General features: G+C 36.7%; 1 protein-coding gene across 2 annotated transcripts; it reads left to right on the forward strand.

Annotated features, from left to right (window-relative positions):
* The first annotated feature begins 14,349 nt into the window (after positions 1-14,349).
* On the forward strand, positions 14,350-16,997 carry LOC111892553 (uncharacterized). 2 transcript variants are annotated; one of them, XM_023888607.3, is made up of 3 exons: positions 14,350-14,510; positions 16,242-16,441; positions 16,554-16,997. In XM_023888607.3, exons 2-3 carry the CDS (start codon positions 16,260-16,262, stop codon positions 16,738-16,740), a joined length of 369 nt encoding a protein of 122 aa, XP_023744375.1. In that variant the 5' UTR covers positions 14,350-14,510; positions 16,242-16,259; the 3' UTR covers positions 16,741-16,997. The 2 variants fall into 2 exon arrangements, with proteins under 2 accessions (XP_023744375.1, XP_023744376.1); XM_023888608.2 differs by having other exon boundaries at positions 14,354-14,510; positions 16,255-16,441.
* The last annotated feature ends 1,423 nt before the right edge of the window (positions 16,998-18,420 follow it).

Here is an 18,420-nt window from a genome sequence, read left to right on the forward strand (position 1 = left end):
TAACCAACAATCCAAGGAATGCATAACCATATGTACCTAGAGGTGAGATAGACACCTGGATAGATGATCCTACTCTAGAGCCACAAGTAAACAAGGAACATGTTGGAATGCCTAGATCAAGAGTCTTCAGTCTATCCTACGTGACCACATACAGTCCCTATAACATCCCTCTACTAAATGATAACCAAAACTAATGGGTTGGAATAGGTGCCTTCGACGCATGGGTACAATGAGGAAAACTCACTAGAATGAAGAACCCTAAAACACTAAGACGCGCTTCCCTTTTTGTACAACTAGCTCCCGTGAATCCACTAATCACCAAACCATGTAGAATCTCAATCAATATCCAAAGCCCTCAAGTTTGACCCAAAGTCAAACTGGTCACAAAAGTCAACGGTCAAACTTGGTCACGTTCAATACCACGTCGTAGCCCTCCTTGGCCATGTCATGGGGTCACAAGTTCAAATAGTCAACATGCAGGGCAACTGTAACGTCGTGGTCCTCCTTGGCCACGTTGTGGCAATATTAGAATAAGGCATACGTGATTTTTGACTTTGCCATGCCATGGCTACCCTCGCCATGCCAATGGCCACTGAAAAATGACCATTTTCTCATTAAGAGCTTTATCCTTCCAAATTTAAGCACATACTTCCAGATCCACTTTTCCACATAGACTTAATGGATAAAGTTTCCAACATTATCCATTAGGACCTCACCATAAGACAAGATGTTAAACCCTAAGTCTATTAAGTACTTAATATGACCAAAACTCAAACATGGGGCTAAGAACACTCAAGTTAAGACCTTTTTCACACTAGCTTAGAATTTCATGACCAGATGAGCACCACATCAAGCTATGGAATTCCTTAAACTCCAAGAACACTCAAGAATGGGACCAAAACATCCAAAAATGTTCTCATACTTGGAAAAAGAATAATAATGTCAAGACATGAACTTTTTACCTCCAACAACTCATAAATGTGAAAAAGGTATTGGATCCAAGCTTGCTCCTTTCCTCCTTGCACCAAAATGAACTACCTTCTTCTCTAAGTTTCACTAAATGAAGCAACCAACCACAATATGGAGTCACCAAGCTCAAAATTACGGAAAGGGGGCTATGATTTCGGAATGGGGAGATGGAGGATGAAAGAAATGACATAGAATGGAATTAAGTGGCTTAAATATGGAAGAAACCCTAGAAATACATGGGCTTGGGCTGCTACCGCTGCCACACTGTGGCGGCCCTCTAAACACACGATTCATTAATTTGACGCAATGTCATGGGAATCCATGCCCCACATCGTGGCTGTGGGTTTTCTCCAAAAAACCTTATTTTGATTCCTTTAATCTTGTCCAACCCTCTTCGGGGAAACGGGTGTTACAGTTCTCCTCATTTTAATTAGATTTCGTCCTCGAAATCAGTTCTTGATGTTTCCTTTCAAACACTCTCTAAACCCCTTGTGGGTCCCTCAAAACCAACTCCTTTGACATGAGTTGAGATCATTTTCATACCGACAACTGCAACCATTGACAAGACAGGTTCCATGCGTAGGATTTTGATCCAATTCGATTAGAGACTCTAACGTTCCAATTCACAACTACCATAGAATCCCTTGATCTCCCAACAACTCAGCAAACTTAACGAGAAGCAAGCGACCTGATGGAAACCATTCCACAAATAAGGAATTCCCTTCTTAGCCCATAACCCGCAGAGAAGGCTAACCCATCCTTCCTATCAATCATGCTGACTGAAATCTGCATATTATATTGGATCTAGATCTCCTTGTCCCAACATCGTTATACTAATCCCGCATAAAAACCCACTAATGCAAAGAAAATCAAGCGGTCATATACTGATCTAAGCCATACTCCTACTCGTTCGGACATCTTTGCTCAGTTATCCATTAATAACACTCGGGCTTACCCCCGATCCACTAACCAACAACATCACTCGCAACCTAACATGACGTACATCAATTCCAACAAGACCTAACTAACCCTACAATGCCTTTGAGCCGTCACTCAGACTTCCAAGCCCCAATCAAACAAGAACATACAAGGAATCCCACATCACAATCTTCAACATGGGCTCCTAACACCCTAGAGTGAAAAGCACAAGCATGCCCTACAAACTTCTAGCACAACTAAAATTGAGACAATTCAAAAAGAAGTCCAACAAATGACAATGATCCTGATGTGAAAATAGAAAATTAAGCAGTTGAGAAAAAAATCTTGAACTTAGAGAAATCCGGCTGAGACCTGAACCTTGGCATAGGGTTTTCATGCTGCAAGGTTTCACTCTCCCTTACTTGAAATATGCTAGAATCTGATAACTTCATAATCCTTCAATACCCAGACCAACTCGAATTCTATTACTTGATCCCAACCACTAATATTCAGATACATCAGAGAATCTGAACTCACCTAACATTCAAAATTTCTAACACGCATGTAATCGAGAACAACGATAATTAATCAATTTATAAAAAGAAATCAATTTAAAATAGAGCTAAATAAGATAATTCCATTCAAATGATCATACAAGATTACAATTAAACTTTGAAACATAAACAAAAATTACATGTGAATATCAACACTACAAAAATCGAGTAAATAGAACAACTGATAACTCAATCCTTGGTCTCCGGGGTTACGACCATCCCATGATGACCGTCGGGAAGCTGCCAAGCTAAGGGTGTAGGGTTCAACACCTCACCAAAAACAAGAAAAGGATAACAAGCTCTGATGTGGCCCTCCTGGTTTCAATGGAAGCAAACTCACGTACTCCACCTATAATCTCTACCAAAATGACACTCCTCTCCACACCTGTGACATACAAAAGATCAACACCTACCATCATGACACTTTCCACACTTGCCACACTCGGATCTCCTCTTCCCAGTTGATATTAAACCCATGTCAGCGGACTTGAATTGCTTAGCCTCCAGCTGATATTGTCATGAAGTCGTCCCTTCCTCCTTCTGCTAAATCTCCAACTCAATCTCCCTCCTCCTGGTACCTAATTGCATCTCAGTTAAGGTCCAATACTGTTGAGTAGATACAAACTCTCGAATCTTTGTCTTGATCATACTCAAGTATCATAACATTTGTGCCAGCTTTGCAGCGACATACTCTAGGCCGAAAGAGCTTTCTCCATAAACATTCTAGTGATCTGTGTAACCGACTCCGTCAGCTGTTTGAGCGAAAGGTACTCCTGTGCCAGTTGCTCTCACTCCAGTAGAGGAACATACTCAACGCAGAACATATCCAAAAACTAGTCCAAAGTCACTGCGACTCGCTCTGCCTACGAAAAGCTCTGAGTCACAAACTCCCACCAATCCTTCACACCCCAACAAAGATGATTAAGTGCTAACTTCACTTTCTGGTTCTCAGGACACCCACATGTGAAGAAACATTCCTCCATATCAAAAATCCATCAAAAAGTGATAATTGGGTCTATGTCGCCTCTGAACTCTAGATGATTCATATAACTGAACTCTCGGTACTACATGCCCTGACTCTCTGAGATAATGTAATGACGACAACTGTTGTGGCTACAACAGAAAATACCCCTGTGACGGCGACATAGCGTTGATAAAACTCCTCTATCAGCATGGTCTTGACCGACCCAAACAACTCTGAAATCGCCCCTCTGATTGCCAAGTCCACTTTGACAACAATGATCCCACAAATGTCCTCCTCCTCTAGGCCTGCTCTCACAGTTCCACCATCACTTGATCATGAACCTCCCCCAACTGCCATACTAAAAATACACCATGGAAAGATCAAACATCAAAACACAGTGCTCAACATACTAGGCCACCCTCTTATTAGTTCCTTAGTAGCCTCAAGAATCCTCATGCATCTCATACGAATCCTATGCTTTAGTATGGGCCTATACTATCTTCCACACCTATCTGTAGTCGATTCAGAATTCATCTTAAGGTCCTAAGTCACTGCACTAGACCATTCCAATGTGTGCTAATAGCTACTTCTCATACGAGCTACAACTAACTTCCTAGGTACTCTTCCTAGGATTATCCTTGCTCCCGCACCATTATTTGCTTTTGCGCATGCTTGTTGTACATAATGTGAGTTCAGATAGATTGTCAAATAATCTACTCTGTCATAAGCCCAAAACCAAACAAGGAACATGAAATAAGGCTAAGTTGATAATTCTAAGGCTATTTAATCCCGAACATATACAACCATACAACATATATGTAGCAATCACACAATCAAATATCATATAGCAAGCAATTTCCTCTATCATAAGGCATCACCGAAATCAGGCACTTTTGTAACGTCCCAAAAATAATGGCATAAAATTTCTGTTTTTAGATTAATAAATCATTAATACATTTCTTTCCCATAAAATGAGGTAAACATAATATAACAAAAAAACATTAAATCAGAGTAATTCACAGAATGCAGAAACATGTGGTGTGTGCTCTGCAAAAAACATTAAATCGGAGTAATTCACATATCTACTTCTTAAGGAACGTCTAGACCCATAAAGTCATTGACTTGATGACTTTGCATGCTTCAAAAGAACCCAACATCAACTTAAAACATTAAAATTTCACCAAATGGACACCAACTCATACATTGGGGGTTCTAAACCCTAAAGGAGGCCACTTTATGCATCTAGAACCTCATAAACACCAAGAGTGGCAAATCATAGCTCCTGGAGCGGTACCAAACCACTAGATCTCATTATTGGGACCAAAATGAACCAAAAACTCATACATGCTAGATATAAGACATTAATGATCAAGTTCATAGCTTTTTACCTCAAACAAGCTGGAAGTGAAGCCCATAATCTAGATCTATAAGCTCTTCCTTGATCCCCATCCTTGCACCAAACTCGATCTTCTTGGAAATAGACCAAACACACCAAAAATGGACACCATGAGCTTAAAATACCATCTTGAAGGCTAAAGGACGATTTCTAGGGTTTTGGGGACTTAGAGGCTGGTAAAGAGGCTAGCCCTAAGGACTTAATGTGCTTATATAGGGTACAATCACTTAAAATTAGGGTTTTCCACTAACCCCCGTACGCCCCGCTACACCTCGTACTCCCTAGGTACGCCCCACGTACTAAGGTTTCCTCTCAAACCCTACTCATTCCGAAGGCCATAACTTCTTCGATACATATCCGATTCCGAAGATCCATACATCCATGAAAAGGTAACGAGAAGCTCTATGCTTTAATCAACTCATACCTGCCTTACCATATCCCGAATAAACATCCATTTCCATAGAAGCCTGAGCTGACAAATTACTGAAAAACCCTTTAACTCCAAAACACAAACCGAATACCTGTATCATCCAATATACATCACCCACCTCCAAATGAGCCCAAAACTAATTTCTTCAAGGCTCCTAATCCTGCTAATACCCAATCATTGATCACCACCCTGAAATGGAAATGATCAGAAACAGGGTGTTACAACTTCTATCCAACATTCCTTATGAGAACCTTAGATTATCCACTAGCATGATTTTCTAACAATTCATACATCAACAAGTTCAAATTCAGCACAAATAACAAGTATGGTTATTTTGGGAACCACTTTCCTATTTGGGCTCTGGATGATTATACACACCACATCTTCCTGTAAACCACGGTTAAGTCAAGGTTCACGTTCCCGATCCCAAGCCAACAATTAAACAAGATCATGACAAGAGACTGATCCCATATCCATAACCCAACACTTTTGTTATAAATTTATCATTTTAAAACCGTTTTGTGAAAATTCTCGGATCCTAGTTTGAGTTTAGATTCACACAAGGGTTCCTCCAATTCGCTCAAGCCAGGGCTCTAATACGAACGTGTAACGTCCCATTTTCACAACCAACTTTTTTCATTTTTATTAAGGTAAAACTTCCCATTTAAAAATCCATTTTAAGAAAACCATTTATTCTGAATTACATTTATCGAAAATCAGAGTAATATAAATAACGTGTAATCCTCAATGTTGCCGATGCATGTGTACAGTCTCGCCTTCGCCTTCCCACGATCATCGACATAACTTGAAACATAAACAACTAGGTAAGCACAAAGCTTAGTTAATTTTACCCAAAGTACCCCATCAACAAACATACTAGCATGCATAACAGGTCCACAATCATCAGATTGGATTACCATGGCCCAATCAGACATCAGACTGGAATGGCAACATGCAATGAGTCCAATCAATCATCGGTTTGGAATACCCTTGGTTTGTTGGTCTGCCGCCTCAACCCAAGTGGTCTTCCCGAGCCTCCATGCCTACGGTTTACAACCAGCTCGCACATGGTATCTTGACCTACAACATACATCGGGACCGCCTTAACCTCATCCGCCGCCATATGTCGACATATAAACAATCAAGGATCAAGTAGGCACATAATTATACATGTAACTATCAATCATACAACTCACTACCACCTACTAGGCCTCTCACAACACATTGCTCCGTTACAAGCTAACCTCTATGGAATGCATAACCATAAGTAATCAGAGGTGAGATAGCCACCTGAACAAATGATCCTACTCTAAAGCCACAACCAAACAAGGAACTGATGGACACCTAATCCAACAGGAACATGCGAGAAAGCCTAGATCAAAAGTTATCAGGCTATCCTACATGACTACTGTTTAGTGCTCGTTTTTCGATCTCTAAATGAACTAAAAAAACTTATTTTTGTCCCCAGATTTTACAGTTTACATCATTTTTTGAGCTTAAAAAGATAAATTTACATTAATGAGTGTAATCGACATAATATTTCTCGGTTGGTGTTTTTCTACCCATTCAGTTGGGTTTTTGACCTGTCTTGCATGGGTTCCTCATCTCTGATTCTATAGGACGATGAGAGTTGGGCTTCTTCTTATGAAGTCCAAAATTCTTAAAGGAATTGACGGCTTTCATCACCACTTGTCATCACAAGTGCAACTCGAGTTTCTTGAGTTCCCCTCCTCCTATTCTACAGGTTGGTGGGAGATGGTTTTCTTGCACGAAATCCATAATATAGCACATTGTGCATTGCATCGAAATCGACGGTATTCATTTTACTTGTTAATGCAAGTGCAACCTGTGTTTCATGGGTTCCCCACCGCCTAGTCTACGGGTCATGGTGGGAGTTTGACTTCCTCTTATGAAGTTCAAAAATCTAAAAGGAATTAACGGATTTTATCTTGTTAATACAAGATTGCCTAAGCTTCTTAGGCCCCCACCACTTATTCAACGAGTCTTGGTGGGAGTTGGACTCATATTATAATGTCCAAATGGTTTCTTAAAGGAATTGACGGATTTGAAAGAAGATAAATTCATCACGAGCAATTAAGGCGAATAAAAGATGTTTGGCAGATTGACCACGTCTCAGTGTTTTCATCATATCCGGCTCCTCGGGACTCCGACTTAGGCGATTCAAGATGTTTCGGAAACTAGACACAATTATCTACAAGTTTCGTGTTTTGAGTTTTCACTAATTCAGTCGTTTTCCTGTTCAAAATCGACTTGGAAGTTGAAGTTAGTTTGCTGGACGAAAATCAAAAGCTAAAGTAAATTTTGTAATAAAGTTAAAAGCTAGGGGCTAAAGCTGCACCATTCATGAAAGTTGGAGGGGCAAGATTGTACTTATGCTTTATATAAATATATGGTTATTTACAAAGCGGAAAACGGACGGAAGATACGAACGGAAAAAAAAAGAAAAAAAAAACCTACGAAAAGAAACCTAAACTGCCGCCATTCCTTGCACCCGATCCACCATTAGCATCATTCCTCATGGATGAATGACTAAAAGAAAAGGAGGGCATGTACGTGAGTGACGCAAAAAAACAACAATCGGTGCAAAACAATCTGGTGTTTTTTTTTCCTTTTAATTCTTTACCCTTGAAATTAGATATTATTTTAAGTTATTTAAATAATTAGGATTTGAGTAAACATGATGTTTAATTTTTATTTGCTCACTGTTATGGTTTTTTTATTTTAGTTTAATGGAGTAAACTTTTTGTGGATTTGGTTGACTAGAATGAGATGATAATTTTGATGTAGTTGATTTTGTTTAAACTAATTTTGTTGAAATCGAATAGCATATTTAAATGTGTGCTTGTTTTTTTAAAAATATGATTTTTATCGGGTAAATTTGATTTTGGCTAGCACTTGATCAACGTTAGTTAGGGTTAATTTGTTTGGTTTAAATTTAATATTTACATGCTTATATTGATTTCGAGGGAAGCTTTATTTGTGACATCGTTTAAATATGAATGTGCGGTTTCTTTATCTCGCTTAAACTTAACATAGACGTGTGTTAGGGCATTTTTAACAAAACCATAGGACTTAATTTTTTTTAAAAAATTATAAACTACATAGAGATATGAGTGAATGTTTTTTAAATCGAATCATGAGACCGAAAGGTAATTGATAACTTTTGTTGGTGTTAAGTTATTCGTTTCTATATAATTGGTTTGACAAATTAGTTGCATTAGAAGAATCATGGAACCCGTATAAGTCAACCGAATCCTGTTTTTCTCATAATTGTTAAATTGTTAAATTGTTTTCTTTGTTTGTTCGATTATTTTAGTTTTCATTTTTACCTTGGTAAATTTAATTTAATTTTATTTTAATTATTTCTTTAGTTTAATAAAATCAATCACTTTTGCAATCAATTGCCTAATTCACTCTTCCTTAGAATAGGATAGTCCCTGTGGGTTCGATATCTGGTCTTACGACTATATTACTTGCACGACCTCGTATACTTGCGAGTACGCGTTTTCGTTAACAACTACCTACAACCCCTAGGGCACTCCACCAGGCGATAATCAACCTACTGGTATTCTAACCAGCACACCACTACCGATGCATCCTATCATACAAGGATATATATATATATATATATATATATATATATATATATACACACACACACACACACATATATATATATATATATATATATATATATATATATATATATATATATATATATATATATATATATATAAAACTAACATATCACTAAAGCACAACAATGGCCCACACAAAAGGATACATAACCAACAATCCAAGGAATGTATACCCATATGTACCTAAAGGTGAGATAGACACCCAGACATATGATTATACTCTAGAGCCATAACCAAACAAGGAACATGTAGGAAAGCCTAGATCAAGAGTCCTCAGTCTATCCTACGTGACTAAATACAATCCCTATGGCATCCCTATACTAAACGATAACCAAACATAATGGTTTAGAATTGTTGCCTTCGACCCATGGGTAAAGTGAGCAAAACTCACCAGAATAAAGAACCCCGAAGCACTGAGACGCGCTTCCCTTTTTTTACTGCTATCTCCCGCGAATCCATTAATCTCCAAACCCGGTAGAATCTCAATCAACAATCCAAAGCCCTCAAGTTTGACCCAAAGTCAAACTGGTCACAAAAGTCAACGGTCAAACTTGGTCAAGGTCAACACCACATCATGGCCCTCCTTGGCCATGTCGTAGGCCCACAAGATCAAATAGTCAGCATGCATGGAACTACCATGTCGTGACAATGCCAGAACATGGAAGACACGATTTTTGACTCTGCCACGCCGTGGCTACCCTCATAACAACGTGACCACTGGAAAATCCCTATTTTCTCATTAAGAGTTTAGTCGTTCCAAAAGCTCATACTTCCAGATCCACTTCTCCATACTGACTTAATATATAAATTTTCCAAGTTTATCCATTAGGACCTCACCATAAGACAAGATTTTAAACCCTAAGTCCATTAAGTCCTTAATATGACAAAACTCAAACATGGGGCTAAGAACACTCAAGCTAAGACCTTTTTCTCACTAACTCAAAATTTCATGACTAGATGAGCACCACATCAAGCTCTAGAGTTCCTCAAACTCTAAGAGCACTCAAGAATGGGAAAAAAATGTCCAAAAATATGCTCATGCTTGAAACAAGAAGAATAATGTCAAGGTATGAACTTTTTACCTCCAACAACCCAGAAATGTGAAGAATGTCTTGGATCCAAGCTTGCTGCTTGCTTCCTTCCACCAAAATGAACTACCTTCTTCTCCAAGTTTCTCGCAATGAAGCAAAAACCACAATGTGGAGTAACCAAGCTCAAAATTAAGGAAAGGGGGCTAGGGTATCAGAATGGGAGATGGAGGCTAAAAGAAATGACCTAGAATGGGAGTTAAAGGGATTAAATATGGGAGAAACCCCAGAAGTACATGGGTTGGGGTTGCTACCGCTGCCACGCCGTGACGGCCTTCTAAACACACGATTCAATAATTTCATGCCACATCGCATCCATGCCCCATGCCAAAGCTGAGGGTTTGCTCCAAAAACCTTATTTTGATTCTTTTAATCTTGGCCAACCCTATTTGGGAAACGGGTGTTACATTTGACCAACATAAAAACTAGGTATGATGTTATCACTAAATGTTGGTCAACGTAACAACCAGACATAATATTATCTTTAAAAGGTTGACATGATATCTACCAAACATAATATTATCCTAACGTTCTATGCATAGTTATATTAGTAACATTCACTTCAATAGAATGTCTCGTTTTACTAGCTCGACGATAGAGAAAAGGAACACAATTAGCAATATTTAGAAAACATTGTAGTATTATAACATGTATTCCCCACCATAAAAAGATAGTCGAGAACGAAGTTCGTATGAAAAGGTTATGAATTCGGCACAGACTTTAATAGTCTAACCCATTCTAAATATGAATTTTTGTTAGAGTAAGAATTAGATGACGAGACCTTAATGAAAGTTGTAGATCTTGTCGAGAGGATTCCGGGGATATAAAGAACGTTGAAAACGGAGCTCGTATATGAAAGTTATGGTCGTCTAAAAATCTACAAGAAAACGCCTGCGCTGATGACGTGGCAGCATCGAAGTGCGCCATATGGTAAGTCAGCCACCCATTCCTCTAAGATTCAAGGTGATGTGACACCACTAGGGCTGTAAACGAACTGAACGTTCGACGAACCATTCGTGAACTGTTCGGCGGGAAGTTCGTTTATTTAATAAATGAACGAACATGAACAAAAGTTATCGTTAGTTTAGTTAAATGAACGAACATGGACAATGGTCTCGTTCGTTCATTTATGTTCGTGAATATTCATTTATGATGTTCGTTTACGTTCGTTTATGTTCGTTCGTTTAAGTTTATTTATATTCATTTATATTTAAATTTTTTTTATTATATTTCTATATTATTTGTTCGTTTATGTTCATATATGTTCAATTGTGTGTGTGTTTTTTTTTTTTTTATCTTTGTTCGTTTAGCATGTTCACGAACATAAACAAACGAACATGAACAAGCTAATTTGTGTAAACGAACGAACATGAACAAGAAAATCTCGTTCGTTTATCCGTTCGTGTTCGTTTGTTGTTCGGCTAACTTAAACGAACGAACATGAACATACCCTTGTTCGTGTTCGTTTGGTTCGTTTACAGCCCTAGACACCACACGGTTGCGACACGTGGCTCCACGAGAATTGGCCATGTGACCTGTTTTCTAGAAGGATTGATGTGGAAGGACCGGAGATTGACACATGTCAGAAGGCCAAAAGAGCCAACAAGGTTGATGGGCGCGACACGCCTTATGGCCTTGTGCAGAGCACATTCCCTGCAGTATATATACATCATTCGTTTTTCATTCTTTCCACACCAAAATTCAATCCCATTATCTTTGGAATACTAGTTCTTCCCGAGTCTAATTTTTTTTATTGAGGGTCCTTAGGATATTTAGCAAGTTCTTAAGAGTCTAGGAGCCTATCAAATAAAAGGTTTCGATTTCGAAGTTCTATCTGCGTGTCTTTCCGGTTTTCGCTAAAACCTTTGTAAGTTAAGCTACACTATTTTGCTTTTAGTATAACTTATATTTATAGTCATAAGTCGTTATTATGAACCTATAAATAAGATTTATCAGTAATTCAAGTCGTATACTGATTGATCTACTTACAGGGGTGATGTCTAGGCTTGATTTAGTGAAGTGTTTAAAGTAGGATTTCCAAATAATATACTCTGTATACCAAACAGACCCTACATTCGATATGATCCTACCTAGTTGTCCCTTACTTGATAGATCTTGATGTAGACATTGGTATTAGTAAGAAATCTAAACTATCATTAGTCACCAATGTTTTCATAACCTTTTCATACGAACTCCGTTCCCGACTGTCTTTTTCATCCTACCTAGGTCGCGTCAAAGGAAAAGCTAAAGGTGCTAGGCGAAGCTCTGCCAAAATCACCAATCATTCACCTATGTCAAGTGAGTGTATAGTTACTTTCAACTTGTACATATATATCAAATATTTAATTTGCTTAGATGCCCTATGTGTTTATCTGCGTTCCTAATAGTTGTGCTAAATGAGATAATAATTTTTACTCGTAGTAAAATTATATGTATTTTATTATACTTATATTGTATTAGGTAAAAATGATAGAGATCGAGAAAACAGATAGTATAGTGGAGAGACACCATGCTAGAGATAAAATAGTGGTGATAGACCATACCAGAGATAATAGTGAGAGACCATGACCAACTAAGATCAATCATCAAGTAGAGTATTGATGACAACCACAAACTCTTCTAAGCAGTCCAGTGGAACACTAGCAGACTTGTAATCTGTGGGTGTTAATGAATCATACTATCCGGGAGTATGAATTGTGTGTTCATTCGAGTACTCTATCCCCCTCATGGTTGACTTACTGACATGTATTGCTAAGGAATCCCGAGGCAATGTTGTCTACTCATTTTTACAGATATCCTCTCGGATAGGTCCCTTGAGACTATCATTTAGGATCGAAAAGTGAAAATAACTAGAATGGGTAATCGGGATTAATCGGTTTGGTGTGTGATATACTTAAAACAATATAATAATAATAATATGGGTTAAGAACCCTATGTGCTCATCAGGTTTCCCAACCTGACCCACTCAGTTTCTTTGTATCACATGTAGCTATACGAAAGTACTAATAGATAATGAAATTATCTGCTAAGAGATGTAAGGAGTTCGTAGGCCGCTAGAATATTAATGTAGGTCTGTTTATGCTTATGTTTCTGTATCAGTTATGACATCCCAAATTTTAATAATCAATAAAAAAAACCTTTTCTTCGGAAATACTATTACGGGACCAACTCTGTATTTATAAACAAACTTTGCTTTTAAAATAAGCATAAATAAACAGTCTTTTCTGGCCGAGAAAGTTGGAGATGTGACATCCATCGACTCTTAGGTTATCTTCTCCAACGAGTCTTCGACTAGCATGAGTTTTCCGACGATTTCAAACCCATAAATCGAGATTTGATTTATGGACTTTCAAACTCCCAACAAAATTTCAATTGAAAACCTTGAATTCATGCCGTATTTTGTGGGTATCCCTCTAGTAGTGGCGCCTTTTATGGTGTTGCAACGATTAGTAATGATAATGATATAAGGATGGTTGTAGATGGTGTGACGAGACAGTCAGTGGTGTATGGAGTAGATGGGGATGACATAAGGTGGTTCTGGTGGTGTGTTTGGTGTTCAAAGATGGTGATGTTTCCGGTGGTTGCAGATGCTCGGAGGGGTGGTTTGCTATGCTGCAAAGATGGTATATAGTTGCTGGAATGATATGTCACGAACGTTGGTGAAGTTCTCGGCAGAGTGAAGACTCACCAAAGCTACAAAACATATCGAAAACCGGCTAAACCCACACCAATCGGTAATGATAAGATATGGACAAAAAAACAAGTTTAATGGTAAATATTAAAAAAAACAAAACAATAACTAAATATGTATAAAACAAAAAATTTTACTCTTATTAAATTATTTTTCCTAATATGTCTATTAGTTAAAGTTAAAAGTTGTTATTATTTATCTTATTCTTATCCTACCTAATAAATAAAGAACTTTTTGTCACTCTTCTTAATTTGGACACATGATATTTTCTAGAATTTTTAAAATTTTTATTTTCCACTTGTCATTTTATTGTATTTTCCATTTTATTAAATTAAAATTCAACATTTAATATGTAAGGTAATATATATGTAAGATATTTATTAGAAAAAGTTTATATATGTTATGTATTCAATACATTATAGTCTCATTAATTTTAATAATTCAAAATTTTTCTCATTTTTCTTATAAATTCAAACTTTTCAAATTGTTAAATTTTTATATATAATTTTTTTAAAATAAATCCATGTAATACATGAGTTTCACAACTAGTAATGTAGTAAAAGAATATGAATGATCGATAAAAATGAAATCGATATATACGATAAAAATAATTTAAATTGCTATTTATCATGTTTTAAAAATATAATTTCACACACCAAATCTCAGTAATTGTAAAATCGAGCTTAAAATCAGTTTGAGATAATACCCACGACACGACCTTTTTCTCTCCTCTCGGCTCTCGCACAAGTCCAAAGCTTCTCTCTCGGAGACGGTAACCGGTGATCGGCTAGAGAAACTAAGGCCTCAGATCGGCTTTGCTCTCACCAGATTCGGATCCGAGGTAATCAATAATTCTTTCGTTCATCGTCTGATTGTTTATCACTTCACTTCTCGCCTTTTCAGGTTTATGTTTTGTTAGGTTTTCCGATTCGATTTGTTTAGATCTGTTGCTGCGACGCCTCATATTTTCATTTTCTGCAGTTTTATGATTGTTTGTGTTGTGAACATTGTCCCCCTGTGAATCTGTATTATATTGAATTCACGATTTATGGTTAGTGGCTAGCGCTTTAGGGTTTTGGATTTAGTCAATTTTCACTGTGAGGTTTAAACTCGATGTGTGTTTGATGCTGGATTGACCAGTTGAACACGGTTTTAATGGAATTAGCCATTTTTCACTCTATAAATAGAGAAATGAATAGTTAGTTACACAAGTAAATTATACCATCTCCAACCACACTCTATTTTAAGGTCTTGAATAGAATTTAGAGTGGAGTTGGAGATTGACATAGAAAGTCTAAAACATCAAAAACACACATCAAGTTTGTAATCAAATCCAAACAGCATAAAAGTCACCACTTTCTAACTTTTCATCCTCACAATCATCTTCCTCAAACCATTTCACTTCAACATTGTCAATCAAGTTCACTTGAACACTTTTCCACATGTCATCTTTATTTGCATCACTTGGGTCAACTATCCACTCATCACCAGACAACACATTTTCGACAACCTACAAATCATCTTCTTCTTGTAAATCGACTTCTTCAAGAATTTCTGCTTTAACTTTTTTGTGTTCAACCGGTTTCTTCTCTTTGTATGGGACTTGATTGAACACATAAGACCCATTGACCCAAAAGCGTCTACTAAACATCCCAAAAAAAAAACTTTGCACAAAAAACAGAATATAAACAGACGACATAAATGAAATAACAGTGAATGCAGCAGTCTCACAGAAAAAAAACATAATATGAATTGAGTACATAAATAGATACAGACAAATTGATACAGTTACAGTTACAGTCTTAAAGAAGTGTCAGTAAATGAACTGAACATAAATATATATATATATATATATATATATATATATATATATATATATATATATATATATATATATATATATACAGTCAGAATCTAACACAGCAGTGAAGCACAGAACATAAATTGGATATAAATTTGACATAAATTGATCATAAATACATACATACATACAGTTAGTCACACAGAGTTCAGAACATAGTAATAAAGTAGATACATCGTACAGCTTTATACAGCTTTATTGAATTGTAAAAGGATACAGAGGTCAGAGCATATAAAAAAGACACATATGAAACTGAAAAAGATCCATAATACACATGTAATACATTTTTATTGAACAATAGCAAAGATACACCACAAATAGTGACAGAATCCTATAGAAAAAAGAAGAGATTCACAGCTTTGAGAAATAGACAGAAAAAAGTGAAACTTTGAGAGTAGCTTAATATAAATTTAAACATTACGGATGAGCTGTTAGTTTCTACAATCAATCCAAATTAAAAAAAATACAACATCGATTTTGTACTCGTCCACCAAACTGGATTCCCCTTTCTAAACTCCAGGAAGATGAGAAGGTCCACTTAAGAAGAACTTTACATTATAAACGATTCTTATTTTGAGCTTCTTTGGTTGGTTAAATCATTAATGGATTCTTATTTTGAGCTTATTTGATCATTAAAGATTGTAATTCATGATGGATGAATCTTTTATCAGTTTATGTTATTGATAATCTCATGTTTTGATATGCTAAAAGGCATAAATTGCAGATAAGATGGCATCAAAACTGAAGCAATTGCAATCAAAGGCAGGTCAAGCTTCACAGTTTTTGTCAAAACATGGAAGTGCTTACTACAAGCAACTGATGGAGCAGAATAAACAGTTTGTTCAGGAGCCAGCAACTGTTGAAAAATGCAACGAGTTGTCCAAACAGCTCTTCTACACTCGCCTTGCAAGGTTAAAAACTCTAAAAACTTCAGTTGAATGTATCGTTTGTTTCACTTTCATATATGTTATAATAATTAATAAACAAGTAAATGAAAGTTTGTTGTTATTTCTATTTCTACAGCCTCCCTACCCGAAACGAGTCATTCTGGAAGGAACTTGATCATGTGAAGAATCTATGGAAGAACAAACAAGATTTGCATGTGGAACAAGTTGGAATTGCTGCTTTGTTTGGGATTGAATGCTTTGCATGGTTTTGTGCTGGTGAAATTGTTGGAAGGGGTTTCACAATCACTGGTTACCATGTTTGATTTTTTTTTAAAGGGAGAAAAAAAAACACACATAAAAAGAAAAACCTCTTTTAAAAACTTGCAAGGCTTTTCTATGTCATGGGACTTGTGTAATGTTACTACTACTGCTACTTCTACATTCTTTCTTGGAAATTTTGAAGCTGAGAGAAATCAGTTGTAATTTGGTTGCATTTGCATTAATAATCTGCAATTTAGGATGATGACTTTGTTAGTTTGATTCAAGTGTTTGCAGAAGAATGACTAGAATTGTTTTATCATGTTTGCAGGGTAATATTGTCTTTTTGCTCTTTGCATATTGTTTTGATAGGAAAAAAAATGGTCCTTGAATCTTTTTAGTTTAAATAACATCCAGTATCATTGTTGTACACTTGTACTTACAAGTTACAACCTAAAAGTAGCAAAATTGAGACAATTCATCAAACACTATTAGGCCCTTTTTAAAAAATATTTATATTTTTATTGTATTTTTATTTAATTTTAAATAAAAAATGAGGTGAAATGGTGTATAATATATTTATATATATTTTTTTGGAAAGCGAACTTCTAATGAGGGTTTTTGGGCAGCTTTCACGTATCGACTAATCTCCTGCTGCAAAACATAAGGCTTTGCCCCATGCCTTGGAGTCACTGCAGACGAACCTCCATAACCACAAGGGATGAGTGGTACCAGAAATTTAAACATGTGTCAATAGGGTATGCACCATATATTTAGCTTAGTCTTTGGATGTGTCGATGAAGTGATTTCTAATATACGTAGCATGAACTTGCAAGTACCAAAAACATACATAATTAATACAAAAGTACCATTGTCCTAATGTCATCTTTGTACAAGTCACATGTACTTGCAAGTGCCAAAAAAAACGTTCATCTATTTTCAGGGCCGGTCCAGACGGTGGGCAACCCGGGCGATCGCCCAGGACCCACGTTTCCAGGGGGCCAAATTTTTTGGGATATGTAGTGTATATATACAAAAAAAATTAATACCTAAATGATTTTTTGGGTCTAAAGTTGGTTCAAACTCAAATTAGCTCAAAAGATAAACAATTTGGCTGGCTTGTTATTGCTAATTGTACGCATTTATAGTGAAAAATAAATGATATTTTTTTGAATCTTTATGATATTTGTCCTTTAAGGGGCCCTTTTTTCCTTTTCGCCCTGGGCCCCATATACGTTTGGACCGGCCCTGTCTATTTTTTCAATTTTCGTAACTTGTATTATACCAAAATTGTCACAACTAGCAAATTAGGGTTGAGATTGTGACTTTTGTTCAAATAATCCCTCTATGTAACCTTATTTCACTAACTATTGAAGTCCAAAACAACAATGTTATATCAATACATATGTGCATACACTAAGAATCAAGTAGTAATAACCTCATGCAAGCCCAAAAGTTGATCCAATAGTTAAGCCCAATCAATTTTGGGCCTTGGTCCAAGAATTCTCAGCCCAACACCCAATTGGGCCAAAAACTCTTCCTTGGGCCTTATTGGGCCGAAAACCCTCTTATTGGGCCCAATTTAACCCAAAAAGCCCATGCATACCCCAAAACGAACACCCTTCTACCTTTGGGCTTTAATGAACCGAAAACCCATTTAAGAAGCCATGAAGGCCGAAAACCCCATAGGGTTTCGGTTAAGGCTTGAGTAAAACAAAAAATAAGGGAAAAAGAAAACCAAAAAT

The sequence above is a fragment of the Lactuca sativa genome, chromosome 5 (genome assembly GCF_002870075.4).
Source record: "Lactuca sativa cultivar Salinas chromosome 5, Lsat_Salinas_v11, whole genome shotgun sequence".
NCBI classification, from domain to species: Eukaryota; Viridiplantae; Streptophyta; class Magnoliopsida; order Asterales; family Asteraceae; genus Lactuca; species Lactuca sativa.